Below are 17,746 nucleotides of genomic sequence, written 5' to 3' on the forward strand. Positions count from 1 at the left end.
TCTTCTTTAAAATATAATATGGATTATTATATTCTGTTCTTAGACCTGGTCTATTATATTCAATAATGCTTTCTCCTTGAAAGCTGAAGGCCGGCGGCCCGGCACTAGATGCAAATAGGTGCATTTTCTTTTTTGAGACAAATAGACTGCCTTATTATAAAATCAATTTGAAGGATTGTTGAAGGTGCATGCATACCAATGAAATCAGTTGTATATATATAACTTATTGATGATTAGAGACAAAGTAAACGGTTACCAAAATATTCACTATCGATATGCATGCATCTTCAACAATCCTTCAAATTGATTTCATTGATATGCATGCATCTTTGTCTCTAATCGTCAATAAGTTATATACAGTTGTTTATTTTTTTAACTTTCAACAATCCTTCAATGGTGTTGTCTCTAATCATCAATAAGTTGTATACAACTGATTATGATGTGTTATATATAGGCTACGCGGCCGAATATTTTTATGTCGTAATTTAAAGAAGTGCATGTCATCATCTGCGTAGCCTATATATGGACATAAAAATTACGACAATGATGACATGCACTTCTTTAAATTGATGGTGATATGCACTTCTTCTTTAAATTAGTGATTACAATGATGACATGCACTTCTTTAAATTGATGATGACATGCACTTCTTTAAATTAGTGATTACAATGATGACATGCACTTCTTTAAATTGATGGTGATATGCACTTCTTCTTTAAATTAGTGATTACAATGATGACATGCACTTCTTTAAATTGATGATGACATGCACTTCTTTAAATTAGTTATTACAATGATGACATGCACTTCTTTAAATTAATGATTTAAATTAGTGATTATCATAATAAGTAGGGAGAATATCACAAATGGTCACTGAACTTTGACCTGTTCGACACTTTGGTCACTGGCTTTCCAAAATTATCACTTTAGTCACTCATCTTTTACATCGTCTTGTATATTAATCGCTACCGTTAAATATTATGTTATAATCTTGTAAATAATGCATATTGTGAGGATATTTTCGTCTAAGTTAAATTTTTCCTATAAATCGTATTAAATTATTAAATAGATGAGGAGAAGTATCAGATCTCCATTCATCACAAATAGTCAAATACCCAGACTTAACAAATTCAATATGGACAAGGAGAACATGATTTTCATGTTTATTAAGCTTGGGTTGTGTTTGTATTGTTCATGTCTTTAATTGGTGGTAATTAGATGGGTTGTGCAGGTTCAATTGAATTTGGATTTCTTCTTCTACTTTTTGTAAAGTTTCGTCCTCTTCTTCTCTCCGTCGTATTTGGATTTCTTCTATCCCGAACTCTAGAGACTCTGGCAAGCTCTGACCAAGAGCAACCGAGATGGAAGAAAGAGAGATAGATGAAGATGTGAAAGAGTTTTGTCATGAATTTTGGAAGAGAAAACATATTCAAAAGAAGCTCAAAACAGTGAAGTGTCAAAAGCAGAGTAATTGTTGTGAATTCAATTGGAAAAAAGACCAGAAACAATTGGTTAGGTCGAAGGACTTCTAATGTATATTGAGGTCTTCTAGTGATCGTCTTACACATCAATTGGAAAAAAAAAATCTATAACATTTGTCTAAAAAAAGAAGAAGGAAGAAGTAAATGAACATGTACCCCCAACATTAACAGTGTGTAACGAAATATTTAACGGTAATGACTATAGTGAATGACGGAGTTAAACTTGAGTGACTAAAGTAATGTATTTTGAAAAGTCAGTGACCAAAGTGTCGAATAAGTCAATGTTCAATGACCATTTGTGATATTTTCCCTAATCTATAATTAATCATCATTATAGTAGTAATATGACAATCTTGACGTAACCTACCTAATATTCCTTGCTTTTACCAAGTCGGCTAACTAAAGTTGTAAGAAACGATCCAAAGCAATTAAGCAAGCTAGGCCCGTCCTTTATATATGACGCGCGCGCGCGTGTACACACACACACACACAGAGATATATATATATATATATATATATATATATTCCTTGCTTTTACCAAGTCGGCTAATGCTTGTATACTACGACAGTACTAAACCACTGTTCGATCACAGTAAAGACTGAAACTAAGTAAGCTGATCGATCAAGAACATGGCAGTTAATTGTGCTGCTTCCAATTCCGAATATGATCGGCTCAAAGAAGTTAAAGAGTTCGACGAGTCAAAGATGGGAGTAAAGGGTCTTTCCGACTCTGGCATCACTTCTATTCCTCGCTTCTTCATACACCCACCTGAAACTCTTCCTTGTAATAACTTCAACTCTAGCACCAACACTACCTCCATCCCCCTACTCGACTTAGCCAACCTCAATTCCCCCACTCACCGTCCCAAAATCATTCGACAAATCAAAGATGCCGCCGCCACGTGGGGATTCTTCCAAGTCATCAACCACGGGATACCGGCATCAGTCCTCGATGAGACAATCCGAAGCATCACAGCCTTCCATGAACAACCTCACGAGATCAAATCCAAACACTACAGACGCCAAGAGCACCACGGTGTCATGTACACTAGCAACAATGACTTGTACCGTAGTAAGGCGGCCACCTGGCATGATTCCCTTCAGGTGCAAGGCTGGTGCCCCAAAGGCTCGAGGGGTTTATGTTCTTCTTATTTCATTTGTTTTTTCATTCTTCGTTAAATTTGTAGCGGTATTCCATTGCATGCTGCCACGCATCAACTTTTTGTCTCAATTTCATGAGCTTTAGTAGCTGATTCCAGCTTGAAAAAAATTGAGATATAGAGAAAAGTTTGAGATTAATGATACACATACGTAATTTATTATATGAATAATATAAATTTTCGTGTGTGTGTGTGTGTGTGTGTGTGTATAAATCTGTTAAATGAACTAAGGTGCCCTCCTGATTAGATTCCTCATTATTGGTAAATCAGGTGTTTACGGCACCGGAGGAGATGAAGGTGGAGGATGACATCCCAGAGGTTTGCCGTAAGGAGGTGATTGCATGGGATTTTCATGCAGCCAAAGTAGCCGCGGCATTATTTGAGTTGTTGGCTGAAGGTCTTGGTTTGGAACCTGGGAAGTTCAAGGAGTTGGGTTTTATGAAAGCTAGATTATTTTTGGGGCACTGTTATCCCTACTGTCCGCAACCAGATCTGACGGTGGGAATCAAATCTCATACTGATGCCGGTTTGACAGTGTTGCTGCAGAACCAGGTCGGAGGGTTGCAAGTGAAGCAAGGGAGTGAGTGGGTGGATGTTAAGCCCTTGCCTGGGGCATTGACTGTTAATATTGGTGACTTCATACAGGTTCCATTCATTTACTTCCAATTTAAGTATTACTGACTGCCGAGTAAAAGCTCTTCTTATAAAACTCATGTAAAGTCATCTCTAGCTGTAGGGGCTAAAATATTTCACTTGCTAAATTTTAGTTCCCGATAATCACTATTCATGAAAATAATAAGGGTTATAGTTTCTACCATCTCCCACCTTTAAAACTATAAGTTTAAATGTCATGTTTTCTTTTTATTGTTTTTCAAATATATAGTATTTTATACTTATGCACTATTTCTATTCTTATATAATTATTTTTCTGATCAAATCTTATTAATTTTGCCCAGTACTATTTGGTCTAGTGGCATAGTCTCCCATTTATAAGTGAAAGATTGTGAGTTCGACTCACGAGACTAGTTGTAACATTTGAGCTGTTTATCTGATAAAAAAAAAACTTATTAATTTTTTGGATATGATTTTATAGTACCACATGTCAACTATGGGAGTGAGGAGGTAGAACAAAAAAATGAAAGAAGGTGAGATATGAAAATGAGGTGCTATAGGTATTTATAGGATTTTGTTTTTTATTATTATTATTTTTTTTTTAAAAACTATCATTACATTTTCAAAATGGAAAAGAAAAAACCAACAGATATTTTTTTGTAACAGCTAGCTGACATCAACCAGCTACATATTTGCTTCAATCTCAACCATTGATCTGTTCAGCTATATTCATTTCATTTATTTGGGCCATTAACGTGGACCCCACGAAAAAATAGCCCAAGGGCTATTACAAATGGCCACTTTTAGCCCAGCTCGTGGCCCTATAGCCAGTCAAATAGCATTTTTGGTTTAGCTTAGCCCCTAATTGGAGATGGAAATCTTCATTTTTTGGACTATATTCACCCCTTAGCTCAGGATTGGAGATGACCTAACCTATATATGTAAATATCTTTTCTGGGCAGATCATATCAAATGGGGAGTATCAAAGCGTGGAGCATCGAGTATTGGCAAATTCATCGAAGGAACCAAGAATCTCAATATTGATTTTTAATAACTTGGGGGGTTGGAATGAGTCAGATGAATTTGGGCCACTTCCAGAATTATTATCAGCAGAGAAACCAGCCCTTTATCGACAATTCACTGTGCCAGAGTTTCTTCAAAGCTTTTATAGCAAAGGATTAGATGGCAAAAACATAGTAGAAAGAGTTACACTACACTAGCTAGTAGTGACAAATCATATATGTATGTAACATGTCATATAGGTATTTGCAAGTCTGAATTTCACATTATACTTGGTGAGAGCAGACAAACTTTATTAATAAATGTAGATGAATGGCATTGTCTATCATATCAGATCCCAATTAACACCGTCAAGCATGAACATTTATTACCTCCAAATTACAAATGCCAAAGAGACACTACAAAAGCCAGTTGTGTAATCATCCACTCCTGAAGAACAGGGTCATCCTAATTGTAAGTGATGCCTAAAGCGAAAATTATAACCTATGTTTTGTTTAAGGACACTGAGTTTGTGTGTCCGGCCCAAACTCTGATTACTTGTCTGAGTTGTAATAAGGTTAGTCTTACCAATATATACGGAGATATTTCAATCATTGTATGATTCAGTTACCTTGTAAGATGCAGATTATTTACTTGTAATCCTCTATATAAAGAGGCCCCTATTATCAATGAAAGTACAACTCAATTCTCTCTCAGTTTCTGATTTCCTAAAACACGTTATTAGCACGAAGCACTAACCTTGAAACCCTAAAATCATAACCTTCAAACCCTAGCTTCCTCTGTCACACACCTTGAAGCCCTCGATCCCAGGAGTCCAGAACTGGCGGCGGAACCTCTAGAACCCACTGGAAAAGCCCTGAACCGGCCACCAGAAATCCTGAACCGCTCTGGTTAGCCTCGCTTTGCCTTCCCTACCGCACAGCACAACGGGCCCCTGCCCCCACGTTAGCGCTTTCCTACAGCCAGTGTTAGCCTCCCTTGCCTCGCCTGCCTCACCCGACGATTAGCCTTGCTTCGTCCTGCAGATTAGCCTTGCTAGCAGAGTTCGTTAGCCTCGCCAGCCTCGCGCACACAGCCCCAGCCTCTGCTAGGCTAGCTCTACGCACACCAGCCACAGGCCCCAGCGTTAACCCCGCTAGCCTCGCCTTCAGTCGCAATCTACCGAGACCATGCGTGGTAGGTTAGCCTCGCCTGCTTGATCCACAAGCCAGCCTTGCACAGCCCTGCACACGACCTGTATAGCGCTGCCTTGCGCGTTAGCCTCGCCTGCACTGACGTCAGCAGCCCCAGCCCAGTTCTGGCCAACAACCAGTCACTGTCTGGCCACCACCACCGACCGGCGACTTTTCCAGCCATCTCAAGCAAATTTTTCAGGCGACCCTTTTTAGAGGTAAATTTTTATAAAGTTTCCACTTTCAGTACTTTTAATTCCTTTTCTTTTCTCGGGGACTTTCAACCTCCCTTCTTCTACCCCCATTCTTCTTTCGTAGGAGACCTAAGCCGAATTGTGGGGGTTCGTGATATCTCTAAGCTTGGAGCTTGTTGAGACCTCCAAACTTAGAGTTTGTTGAGAAGATACGATCGACCACATACACAGCATTATTTCGATCTAATCCAATACCTCTTGAAATCGAATTTCTTAGGAGCGATTATGCTCAGAAATTCCAAATTTCTTGGGAGCGACTATGCTAAGAAATTTCTATTGTTTTTCTGGTAGCTTTTTCCGCTCCGAAGCTAACCTTTTTTCTTGTTCTCTTTTTGGATGAGTAACCGGAACAAACTGGACTTCGCTCCATTGGGAACAACTGGCTCTGGATGTCACAAGTGGGTTCATGATGTCCACTAGCATCTCAAGGCCTAAGGAATCCTAGATACGATTTTTGAGCCTAGCCAGGACATTCTAACTGTTGAGCTAGCTCAAGCTTTGGAAGAAAATAGAGCAGCCTTTGAGGAAAATAAGGCGAAAGCTGTCATCCTAATAACTCAAAATATGGATGATTCCCTCCAGTATGAGTATCTAAATGAAGAAGACCCGAGAAGGCTGTGGGTCTCACTCGAAGAACGCTTTGTCAAAGTCCGTGACTCCTGCTTCCTGACCTAGAAGTGAGATGGCATAACCTCCGCTTCTGTGATTTCAAGACAGCTCAAGTAGTCACTTTAGTGAGCGTTTCAACCTCATTGCAAATGTGCTTTGTGGTCTAGAGCCACTTGACTTGGGTAAATGAAGTCCACCAGGAACCTTTATGTATATTCTGTATCTAGGTCCCCATAGAGATACGTAGTCACCACATTCATAAGCTGCATGTTCAGTTATTCAGAAACTACCAAACTGACAGGGTAGTGGAGTGCAATGACAATCCATTACGAGAGAATATGTCTCCTCATAGTCTATTCCAGGGCTTTTTGTGAGAAGCTTGCACCATAAAGCGAGATTACCATTTCTTTTTCTCATCACGCTTTCTAACGAAGACCCATTAGTCAACAAGTTTTATGTTAGAAGGTGTCGGCAACACTGGCTCGAAAAACCTTCCTCTTCGTTAGAAATCCAACTTAACCTGGATCGCATCTTTCCATTAAGGCCAAATTTCTCTACATTGCCATCATTCATCAATGGAGCGTGGTTCAATATCATCGGGCTTAACAAACTCATGTGCTATGAAATGCACGAATACATCATCAATCATGATGGAGTTTTTATCCTACTTTTCATGTACACTAGTTTAATGTTCAGAGAGCTCTATATTCCCAAGAATAAGTTCGGCGTTAAGGCATCAACGATAACCATAATCCAGAACATTCTCATGAGACGGATTTTGAGTGTCGATGATCAAAGGATTGAGTTGTGCCAAAGTATCCTTCGAACCCATGGGTTTCCCAAAAATTGTCCCTTAGGTGAGCAGGCCTTCTACTACCTTATAGCCATGACATTAAATATCATTAAATATAGGGAAATTTTTTTTTTTTATCGGGTTAGTTGTTAGTAACTCACACACCCATAAAATATAGGGAGAATTTGAATTTTTCTATTGGAACCTCCAAATTTACTCACTTGACCACCTTATAGCCATGACATTAAATATCATTAAACATAGGGAGAATTTGAGTTTTTCTGTTGGAACCTCCAAATTTTCTCACTTGACCTCCTATACTTTTACACCTCCTATCAAATTTTCAAATACCAAATTTACTCACTAAACCTCACTAAAGTTCCTCAAATAACCTCACTCATATAATTTGCAAACAAACTATTATCTTTAAAATAAAAAAACTTAGTCATTTCAATGATTTAATTACTCAATAAATCTTAATTACATATTCATTCCTTAATTAGACAACATAAATATTTTTTTTAATAAAAAAAAATTAAACACAAGGTATTAATTTTTAAAAATTAATTTCTAATCAACAAGTGAATAAGAAAAGAGTGTTTCTATAGGGACCTCCAAATTTGCTCACTTGACCTCACTTATTAAATGACATATATAACCTACAATAAAATGACAATTAAGGACAATAATTATACCCAAAAAATATTATATTCATTTTCTCTAGACTTTCCAATTCAATAATATTAGATTGTCGTTTTTATTATTTTCCTTATCTATTTTCATTTTCCAATTCACTTCATACTCATTAAAGCATTCATGTATATTTAATAAGAATTAAAATTACGATTAAGATCATGTGACATAAAAATGTATGATATACATGTTGAACTTATATAGATGAGGGAGAATAAAATAAATCATATTATGACCTAAATCTAAGTCTACCCATTATATTGGCAAAAAAAAAAAGGAGCTAGCAATTAATAAAACTAAATAAAAATTTAAATAATTAATCATGACGTACCAAAAATAAAGAAAATAAAATAAACATTAAGAAAAAATTATTAATCTTCATTTTTTTTGCATAGCTAAAAAAAAAAAAAAGAGGGTTAAAAAAAACCACATAATAGGTCATGTTATTTTCTTGTTGATTAGAAATTAATTTTTAAAACTCAATACCTTGTGCTTGATTTTTTTTTTTATTGAAGAAGAGATTTATGTTGTCTGATTAAGGAATGAATATATATTTAAGATTTATAGAGTAATTAAATTATTGAAATGATTAAATTTTTTATTTTAAAGATAATAGTTTGGAGTGTGGTACTCTTCCCAGGAACTTGTTTTGCTTGGGTTTAATGAGGCCACTAGAAACTCCTTGTTTGTAAGTTATTGCCAAAAGCTAAATGAATATTTTCTCTGATAAAAAAAAAGATAATAGTTTGTTTGTAAATTATATGAATCAGGTTATTTAAGGAACTTTAGTGAGGGATTACTAATTAGTAAGATATATGAGAGCTCTCGCTCTCTCACCCTTGCGGCGGCTAACCCTAGGGTTTGGCCGTCTGATTTCCTTGGCCTGCGCCGATGGCGTCTGCGGGCCATTGCTGGCGAGTCCTGTGGCTTCGCGAATCTCTCTTCTTCAACCATCTGGTTGCTACACTCTAATCGCAGCGTCCTGGCGTTGGGATTCAACCCCCACTACTACAAAAACATGATTTAAGGACATTGAAACCGTGTCCTTAAATACATACAAGGACTCTTTAAAAAAGAGTCCTCTATCCGGGAGTCATTGTAAGTCCGAAACAAGGACACTGGAAATGTGTCCTCTTATCTATACGAGGACACAGTTTATGTGTCCTAATAACTTTGGACGAGATGTCCTTATATCCATAAGAGGACACCTAAATTGCATCCTAATATTATGAAATAAGTGTCCTCTTTTCTATAGAAGGACACACAAAAGTGTGTCCTAAAAGATCTGGAAATGGAGTCCTTAAATGTATGAGAGGACACAAAAACAACACTCCCAAATGTGTCCTCTATTTTATACAAGAACACATAAATTGTGTCCTAAAAACTCTGAAAATAGAGTCCTTAAATCTATAAGAGGTCACACAAAATATACTATCAAATGTGTCATCTTTTCTATATAAGGACACAAATTATGTACTCAAAGTTCTGAAAATGGAGTCATTAAATCCATAAGGGAAACGATCTCATATTATAAAAAGTGCGCGCATTACAGCGAGTACGTACACATCAAACAAGTCTATATATAATATATAGAACATTCCTTAATACATGTCTAAGATCCAAAAGAAGTAGCCTGCAAAAACCAAAAGTCCAACATGCCCAGAATGTTCTACCATGACTAATTTGAAGCTAGCTGCTGCTGCTACATATATAACTGAATTCATACCATCAAAAACAAGTAATACCTGCAAAAACAACAAGTCCAACATCCAGAATTAATGTACTACTACTACTGATCGTAAGACACATAATTCAAAGCTAGTTGTTGCTACATATAAAACTCAATTCATACCCAGTTGCTACATATTCAAAGCTATGGAAAATTTTAAATATTGAACTTCACCAAAATCTGGAGGATGGGAAAGAAAAACTAACTGGAACCCAAACAAAGAAGGCAAGCTCAAAAGCATTCTACAAGGTCCAAAACAGTAATGTTAGTAATGTTTTCAAGTTTGGTTCCTAGGACCAGAATGACCAAGAAAAGAAAAGTTAATGACTATCTGGAAACATAGGTATCTATATATGCTCGTCTAAACATACAACAATGTACTCACCAAAAGTGGAACATAGGATAGCCAAAGATATACGTGCCAACCTGGTTAGAGTTGATGCAAATTCCATGAATTAATATTTATCAATCTTAACACAAACTAAAGGAAATCATCAACAAGAAGCAATAAGAATTCTTACCATACACATCCACCAGCATAAAAATAGCTACTGGAAACCACATTGCAGGGCTGGGGAAACAAAAAAGAGGCCACATTAATTTTCCAAACAATAATGATTGGGATGAAAGACGTAAAACTGTGTAACTTTCCATGATAATTACAAAGACACTGCACAAAGAATAAAAACCTTATGCCAACCAATAAACTTTCAATAAAATGTGTAACCTTATTCCATGTAAAACTATGTAACTTTCAATAAACTTTCTTACTGATGTATCAAACCAAAACTTTATAAAATCCAGTCCAGTTACAATTTAGGGTTTGATACATACTTAAATCTATGGCAGTTCAACTGATAAAAAAAAAGATAGAAATGCATAAATAAAGACACCTTAGGAATCATGCGCAACTGTCCACACGTCAAAACATTTCGCTTCTTCAACTTCTCCTCTAAAACGTGTCCAATTCCTAGAAGCATCTTGATGGGAAGTTCATAAAAATAATCATGCCCCTAATATAAAAACCATACAATTTAAGTAAGCCAGACTGCACATAATATTCATGATGACAAGCACAACAGTTGCAATAAACTACATTTCAAAATGCATACCCTTTTGGGAGGAATGTTGCATTGACCATCTGGTTTAGCAGTTCTTGTTGTAAGGCGAGCCATGAGCATATTTCTAGCTATGCCAGCACTTGCAATGCATCCAGTAGTCTCAAAGATCTCTTGTATTATAATTGAGGCTAACATATCCATATCTACCCCTTCCAAGTATGTGACATCTAAAAATGCTTCGTCACAGCTTACCGCCTAAATTCAACAACATGCATATTAACAAAAACTCAACTGAAGAAGTAAGTATTAAAAAGATAAATAAAATTGGTTTCCAAAAGCGTACTTGTACTTTTCTGCAGTGCTTATGCAGAATGTCATAGAACTGATTAGCTACCTGCACAATAGATCATATGACACATAGAAATCCACTAAACTTGCTAAAGTAAGGATATAAGAAACGAAGAAGATAACTAGCAGCAATTTAAAGCATAAGACAATGATGTCCTCTGATAACCTACCTCCTCATACGCTTCAAAATCATAAGGAAGAATGACAAGGTGTGGACAAAGAGCCTTAGCATCTCTAACAAACATCGCAGCCCTCACTCCTGAAAATACACATTAAAAAGACTTTTAACCACACATGACACACCCAGTGGAAACAAAAGAATGATCGACAGAAAAAAAAAAAAAAAAAAAACTGCAATGAAAAATTGTTACCAAAACAAACCATAATCTCGAGTAGGGAAGTTTGCAGATGAAATTCAGCAGTGCCCTTTGGATTATCAGAATGACATACAGCTATAGGCCTATCCTTAAGTTCAGGGTGTTGCCTGATGACCACGGACACAAAAAAAAAGTCCTACAGCATATTGACAAGTATTTTAGTAACACAGAAAACATCCAGCTAGTCTAAGATCTTCAGTTTGTACATTCCAAAACCAATCAACTTGACAGTTGAAATGAATCCATCATTAGACAGGGTAAAACATTTTAGCCTCCCTTGCAATTATGGTTTTCATATTAGCAACAACTTACTTCTACAAAAACATCAAACAAGAATCATCGAAAACTAACCTCGTAGACATTGGTACACTACGGAGAACTAGCTACTTAATTATTCAAGGGGGAAAAAAAAAAAAGGAGATGGAACCAGACCTTCAAAGGCTTTAAGTATCTAATCATCTGCTATTCAAAAGCCTTGGTCTTTTATTTCCTGCAAGCACATATGTAAACGAAAGATGTAATTGCATTCAGCATTGATTCTTAGTTCATTTATATAATCCCAAAAAGATAAACTCATTAAGAACAAGTGATACTAACCATGAGCCATGAATCTGAACAAATAGCTATATTCGAATCTGAAAAAATAGCTATATTCGAAGCAACCACTGATATAACCCTGCCTTCTGCAAGTCCCTAATTGATAAATAATAGAAAGGGATCAGGGAAACTGAACTAGAGATTAACAATTTAGTGCAACAACTTCCCATAGACCTCCAGAACTCCTGTGAAGGAGAAATTTTACACCTACATAGGATGAAAGGAGTCTAATAGCCATAGCTATTCACAACTCAAATGTAATGAGCTTCGGAGAAACCAAAAAAAAAAAACATCAGATTAACTTCGACTCTGACCAGAAACCAAAACGAAAATAAAAATCTAACCTAAACTACTCCGATTTCAATGAAATTTTATATACATTAAGCTAACACACTAAACTGGATACTGGTTAATTTTTAGGGATTTTGGAGATCATTTGATATGCTAATTAATTAAAAGAAAACAAAGCATAGAAACCTGCGAAAACAGAAACAAAAGAAATAAACAAGAAAACGATTTTAGGGTTTTTGGTTTTGAGAAAACAATCAAAATAAACAAGTTAGAGACAACCTACCCACTCCAACCAATCAATTGGATTATGCTAGCCGCTTCCGATTCAGCAAAACCTCATCTTTCTTCAGAGTTGGGATCGGAACCTCAACATGCTGCAACAACACATTCAGTCTTTTCAATTTATTAAGCAGTGCACATATATTCACTAGTTTAACAACACTCTTTCAACCCAAGACACAAGCATAACAAAAAAAATTAGGAAAAAAAAAAAGATCGAGTAACCTCCAAATTCTCCTCGTAACCTCACCTTCTACTGAAATTTTTCCCAGAATCTCTCAACCCAGAACATGTCTCACACCTTACTATGAGTGGAACCCTTGTTATGAGTCGCCGCCTCCTCCACCGAGTCGAATCAGATCGAAGGTGTTTTCAGCTCGAGTTTGTTCTCTTTTTTCTATTACAACTAAAAAGGGAAATAGAGTGAATGAAACATCTTTTCTCTTCTGGTGGGTTTCAATTGAAGAGGGAAAGTCGAAAGTTAGGGGAGGAGGGAACTGAAATTTGGGGAGGGAAGTGAAATTTGGGGGAGGGAAAACGCGAAGTGCAGCGCGTTTTCTTATTTCAATTGGAGATTTGGAGCCGAATTGAATTTTAGGTTTTCTTAGGACACAGCATTAATAAAGTTGGTGTGTCGTTGAAACACTCCTGACCCACTAAAAAATTTCAATTACATCCCGAGTGTCCTTATAAATCTTCAATGACTCCACATCAATTATGTGTCCTTATTTGATGTCCTTGTAGCCTATAATTGTAGTAGTGCCCGACGGGTTTTGCCCGTGTCGCTGTTGCTTTCGGTTTCAGTAATGGGGGGGACGGCGGCGTGGGGGTTTGGTGGATCCTAATCAGACATGGGATCCCGGTCTTTTCATGGGTAGAGGTATGGAGTTCGGATCATCTCAGATGGTGGCAACTCGGTGTCTGGGTGCCGATCTGTTGCTTCGGCGGTGGATGGTGGCCCCGTGTGCAGATCCTCTCTGGCAGTGGTTCTGGTTGGTTTTGCCGCTGGGCTCTTTGGATACTGAGGGTTGGAGGCTTTGCTCTTCGGCCTCCAGGTGGCGATGGGATTCTCGATCTGGTGTATGCTCAGCGTTATCAGAAGTGAAACGGTGTAGCTCCGGGGAGCGACAATGTCGATCTGGAAGGATGATCAGATGTGTGGGTGTCCAGATTTGGGCTGCAGCCAGGGTGCCCAAGTGGTTGGGTGCCCAAATGAGATTAAGTTGGGCCTGGGTCTTTGTCAAGTTTGCCTCGGCAGAGTTGATTTTGGATTCAGGCCGGATTTGGATCTGAATTTGGGACCCGGGTCGTATTCAAATCCGGATCTTGGATCCGAGACAACTGCTCATATTGATATGGTATTTGTTCTGGTTCTGGGGAGATCGTTTGCCAAAATGGTTTGGGGCTCCTCTGCGTTATTGGTATTGGATTCGAGACCCAAATCTTTGGTATCTGTTTGTGAAAGATCGTCTGCCAACATGGCCATGTTCTGACACCCTTGGCCGGCTTCGATTTTTAGGTGGGAGAGTGCCTTCATTCCGACGCCAAGCTGATTTTTGTCACTTTGTGCGTTGGAGTTCGATGGGTAGTCAAACCACCGACTACTCAATTCACTACACGGCTGTAATCAGTAGTGCAAATTCAGTCATGCGTTTCGGCGCTGTTATTCTTGCCTTATTTTTTCTTCCTTATATGTTGATGCAATTTTTGCATCTTTTCCTTTCGTATTGTTTATTTTGGTTATTGATGTACTTTTGCATCATTTCATTGTAATATTCCAATTTCAATAAAGGGCTGACCTCAGTTTACTCAAAAAAAAAAAAGGAACTTTAGTGAGGTTTAGTGAGTAAATTTAGTATTTGTAAATTTGATAGGTGGTGTACAAAACATAGGCGGTCAAGTGAGTAAATTTAGTATTTGTAAATTTGATAGGTGGTGTACAAAACATATGCGGTAAGTGAGTATATTTGGAGGTTCCAATAAAAAAACTCATAAGAAAATAACATGAATTATTCTGTGGTTTTTTTTTTGAACTTTTTTTTTCTTCCTGTTTTAGCTGTGAAAAAAAAAATGAAGATTAATCATTTTTTCTGAATGTTATTTTATTTTCTGTACCTCATGGTTAATTATTTCAATATTTGTTTAGTTTTTTTTTAATTGCTAGCTCATTTTTTCTTTTTTGCAAATATAATGGATAGAACTAGATTTAGGTCAAAATGTGATTTATTTTGGTTTCCCTTACCAATATGCGTTCAAGGTGTATATCATACATTTTTATGTCACATGATCTTAATCATAGTTTTGCTTCTTATTAAATATATATGAATGCTTTAATGAGTATGTAGTGAAATTGGAAAATGAAAATAGATAAGGAAAATAATAAAGAATGCAATCTAATATTATTGAATTGGAAAGTATAGAGAAAATCAATATAACATTTTTTTGGATATAATTATTGTCCTTAATAGTCATTTTATAGTAGGTTATATATGTCATTTAATAATTCATAATAGAGCGAGGTCAAGTGAGTAGATTTGGAGGTCTTAATAGAAACACTCGAAGAATTTTAAGAACTAGGGATGGCAATGGGGCGGGTTGGGGATGGGGATCACAATACCATCCCCATCCCCAGGGTAATTCTCCACCCCCATCCCCGCCCCAATCCCCAATAAAAATATATTGGGGATTCTCCGTCCCCATCCCCACTGGGGATGAAGCCTCCAAACCCGCCCCAAATCCCCAATAAGAATTTAAAAAATAGAATAAATTTTTTCTCATATTGCCTTTTTTAAAATCAAAATCTACAACAAGTAAAATTAAAACATGATTAAATTCATAAATCATAATTACCATTAAAGTAAAAGTGTAGCCATTAAAGTAAAGTAGTAAATGTATATATTTGTGATTTATATTATAAAAAAAAAAAATATATATATATATATATATATATAAATTAAAATATATAAAAATTAAATATATGTATATATCATTGGGGCGGGTTTGGGGATGGAGATCATAATACCATCCCCGATCTTAGATAGCGGGGATTGGGGATCTCCATCCCCATTCCCCATTTGTCCCCGAATTCTCCCCCCATTAGGGGCGGGTATCCAATGGAGCTCCGCCCCGCTGGGGATTTTTGTCATCCCTATTAAGAACCATGCATGAACTATTGCCCACTGAGAATTAAGGTTATTATACTTTCAAAACTATCACATTAGTACATGACTTTACAAATCTGACACACTTTTAGTACATGCCGTCAATAACACCGTTAATTTTATATTTTTATTTCATTTTTTAAAGGGTAAATTAGTATTTTTTGTTCTCTCTCTCTCATGCCGCTTCGTCCCCAACGTCTTTCCTCTAACCCTTTACCTCACCTCCCTCACCTGCAATTCTCCTCTCTGGCTCTCTCCGACCCAGTGACACACTTCTTTGCTTCATATTTCCTATCAAGCTCATCCTTTTTCCTTTTCTTCTTCACCACACTCACTCCATCACCATATTTCCTTTCCAAACTGAATTTCGGATCATTCTCGGTATTCAATCTTAACCCCAAAACCAAATTGGACACTCCAACCAAAATAACTGGTCTAGAAATTGAAAGTCACCGTATATTCTATGAACAGTCTATGTTAGGTGTGCAACTAATATAAACCATTAGGGATGGCAATAGGGCGGGTTAGGGATGAGGATCACAATACCATTTTCATTCCTAGAGTCATTCTCCACCCTCATCCCCGCACCAATCCTCAATAAAAATATATTGGGGATTCCTCGTCCCCATCCCCACTAGGGACTAAGCCTCCTGTTTGGCTCCAATTTTGTTGCAGCTGGTCAACAGTCTCTTTTCTTGCGCGGGCGTGCCAGCACCGTTCGGGTGCGGTCGTCGGGGGTGTCCCTTGACCTGACTTCTATCAAGCGATTGTAGACGAGGAGAGCACCAACCTCGTCGTGGGATTCTTTGTGCCTCGTGGTGAGGACTTTGCTGAAGTTTCTTCTTGTTCACAAGTCGATACTCAATATTGCAGATTGAGCAGAGCGAAATCACCGGGAAGTATTGAGATCTTGCTAAAGCGTGACTTTAGCTTGGCTGGGTTGCTAGGGCGTTACCCTTGCTTGGCTGGTTCTGTAACTGTTGTGGTCGCGGCACTACCGTCGGCTCCCGAGGAGACTAGGACCGAAGCACGTTGACAGAGGGTTTGGTGGCACTGAAAGTCGGCTTCTGAGAAGACTAGGACTAGGAGTGTGATCACCGGTAAGAGAAAGAGAATGAGAGGAGTTGCTCTTAGAGAGGTTGCTCTAGAGAGAACTTAGATCATCTTAGAGATGTTTTGATGTTGTGAATGTGTATGGGTCTTTTAGAATGAGAGGAGAAGGTGTTTATATAGGGAAGAAAAAGAAGAGTGAAATGATGAGTGGAAGAAAAATAATGAAAGTGGAGTATGAAAGTGATTTGTAAAATATGGAAAAGATAGAGAAATGATGAAATGAAAGCAAGGCATGAAGGTGCAAAAACATGGAAGTGATGATGATCTATTAAAGAGATTGTAGTAGAAAAATATATCCAAGGAAAAAAAAAGCATCTAGCTTTCTTCATGTGGGTAGGAAACATGAACATGTGAATATTGAGCTGGTTTTAGGTCAGTTTCTGCCTCTTTATTCCTTCAATTATTTCTCCAACAAGCCTTCAGAATGAGCCTTCGACTTCTTCATAAAAAATGTTCCACTATGAGTGTAGATCATCCTGACAAATTTTCAGAGCTTTATTCCATGCGGTTGGGCTGGAAATGCTGCTGGACCTCTTACAGGTCCAGTTTTCCAGTTTTGCTTCTGTAGAAAATTGGACTGATTGTTTGAAGGCCTTCCACTCAAATCTAGCTAGCTCTGGCACTCTTCATAAGAAATGATCCTTGGGCTTTCTAGAATTAATCTGGAAAGTTTTAGCTGATTTAGATTTCATTTGGTTAGTCTGCCGCCCCTCCTTCCTTGTTTAGCTCGGTTTCTCCTAGCCGAAGTAGGAAAATGTGCTAAAGTTAACTTTTCATGCTTCCATGCTTCCATAGTAGGCTTTATTTAGCCTCTAAATATATATTTCGAGCTTGTCGACAATATATAGCTTGAGCCACTGACATTGGCTCAATTTCTCCAACACATGCCTTGTCAGACCAAAATGTTCATTTTGAGTCCAAACACCTCCAAACCCGCCCCAAATCCCCAATAAGAATTTAATAAAAAATTTTTTTTTTTTCTCATATTGTGTTTTT

At 37.4% G+C, this 17,746-nt stretch overlaps 2 protein-coding genes across 8 annotated transcripts; one reads left to right on the forward strand and one right to left on the reverse strand.

The window, feature by feature from the left end:
* Positions 1-2,004: 2,004 nt before the first annotated feature.
* Positions 2,005-4,601, forward strand: LOC133721125 (1-aminocyclopropane-1-carboxylate oxidase homolog 4-like). The gene is made up of 3 exons (XM_062147658.1): positions 2,005-2,585; positions 2,912-3,286; positions 4,216-4,601. The coding sequence occupies exons 1-3, from the start codon at positions 2,112-2,114 to the stop codon at positions 4,471-4,473; spliced, it is 1,107 nt and encodes a 368-aa protein (XP_062003642.1). The 5' UTR covers positions 2,005-2,111; the 3' UTR covers positions 4,474-4,601.
* Positions 4,602-9,286: 4,685 nt separating this feature from the next.
* Positions 9,287-13,102, reverse strand: LOC133721191 (DNA repair protein REV1-like). Of its 7 annotated transcripts, none has more exons than XR_009852096.1 (13): positions 12,727-13,102; positions 12,481-12,571; positions 11,907-12,002; positions 11,742-11,799; positions 11,304-11,445; positions 11,099-11,191; positions 10,928-10,974; positions 10,636-10,839; positions 10,417-10,536; positions 10,045-10,094; positions 9,909-9,949; positions 9,647-9,765; positions 9,287-9,539 (listed from the first exon to the last, which is right to left on the reverse strand). XR_009852096.1 is itself a non-coding variant. In XM_062147738.1 (13 exons), the coding sequence occupies exons 4-12, from the start codon at positions 11,766-11,768 to the stop codon at positions 9,755-9,757; spliced, it is 735 nt and encodes a 244-aa protein (XP_062003722.1). In that variant the 5' UTR covers positions 11,769-11,799; positions 11,907-12,002; positions 12,481-12,571; positions 12,727-13,102; the 3' UTR covers positions 9,287-9,539; positions 9,730-9,754. The 7 variants fall into 7 exon arrangements, 6 of the variants coding, with proteins under 6 accessions (XP_062003722.1, XP_062003721.1, XP_062003719.1 ...); XM_062147738.1 differs by having other exon boundaries at positions 9,730-9,765; XM_062147737.1 differs by having other exon boundaries at positions 9,287-9,765.
* Between the last annotated feature and the right edge of the window lie 4,644 nt (positions 13,103-17,746).

This window comes from Rosa rugosa, chromosome 7 (assembly GCF_958449725.1).
Source record: "Rosa rugosa chromosome 7, drRosRugo1.1, whole genome shotgun sequence".
NCBI classification, from domain to species: Eukaryota; Viridiplantae; Streptophyta; class Magnoliopsida; order Rosales; family Rosaceae; genus Rosa; species Rosa rugosa.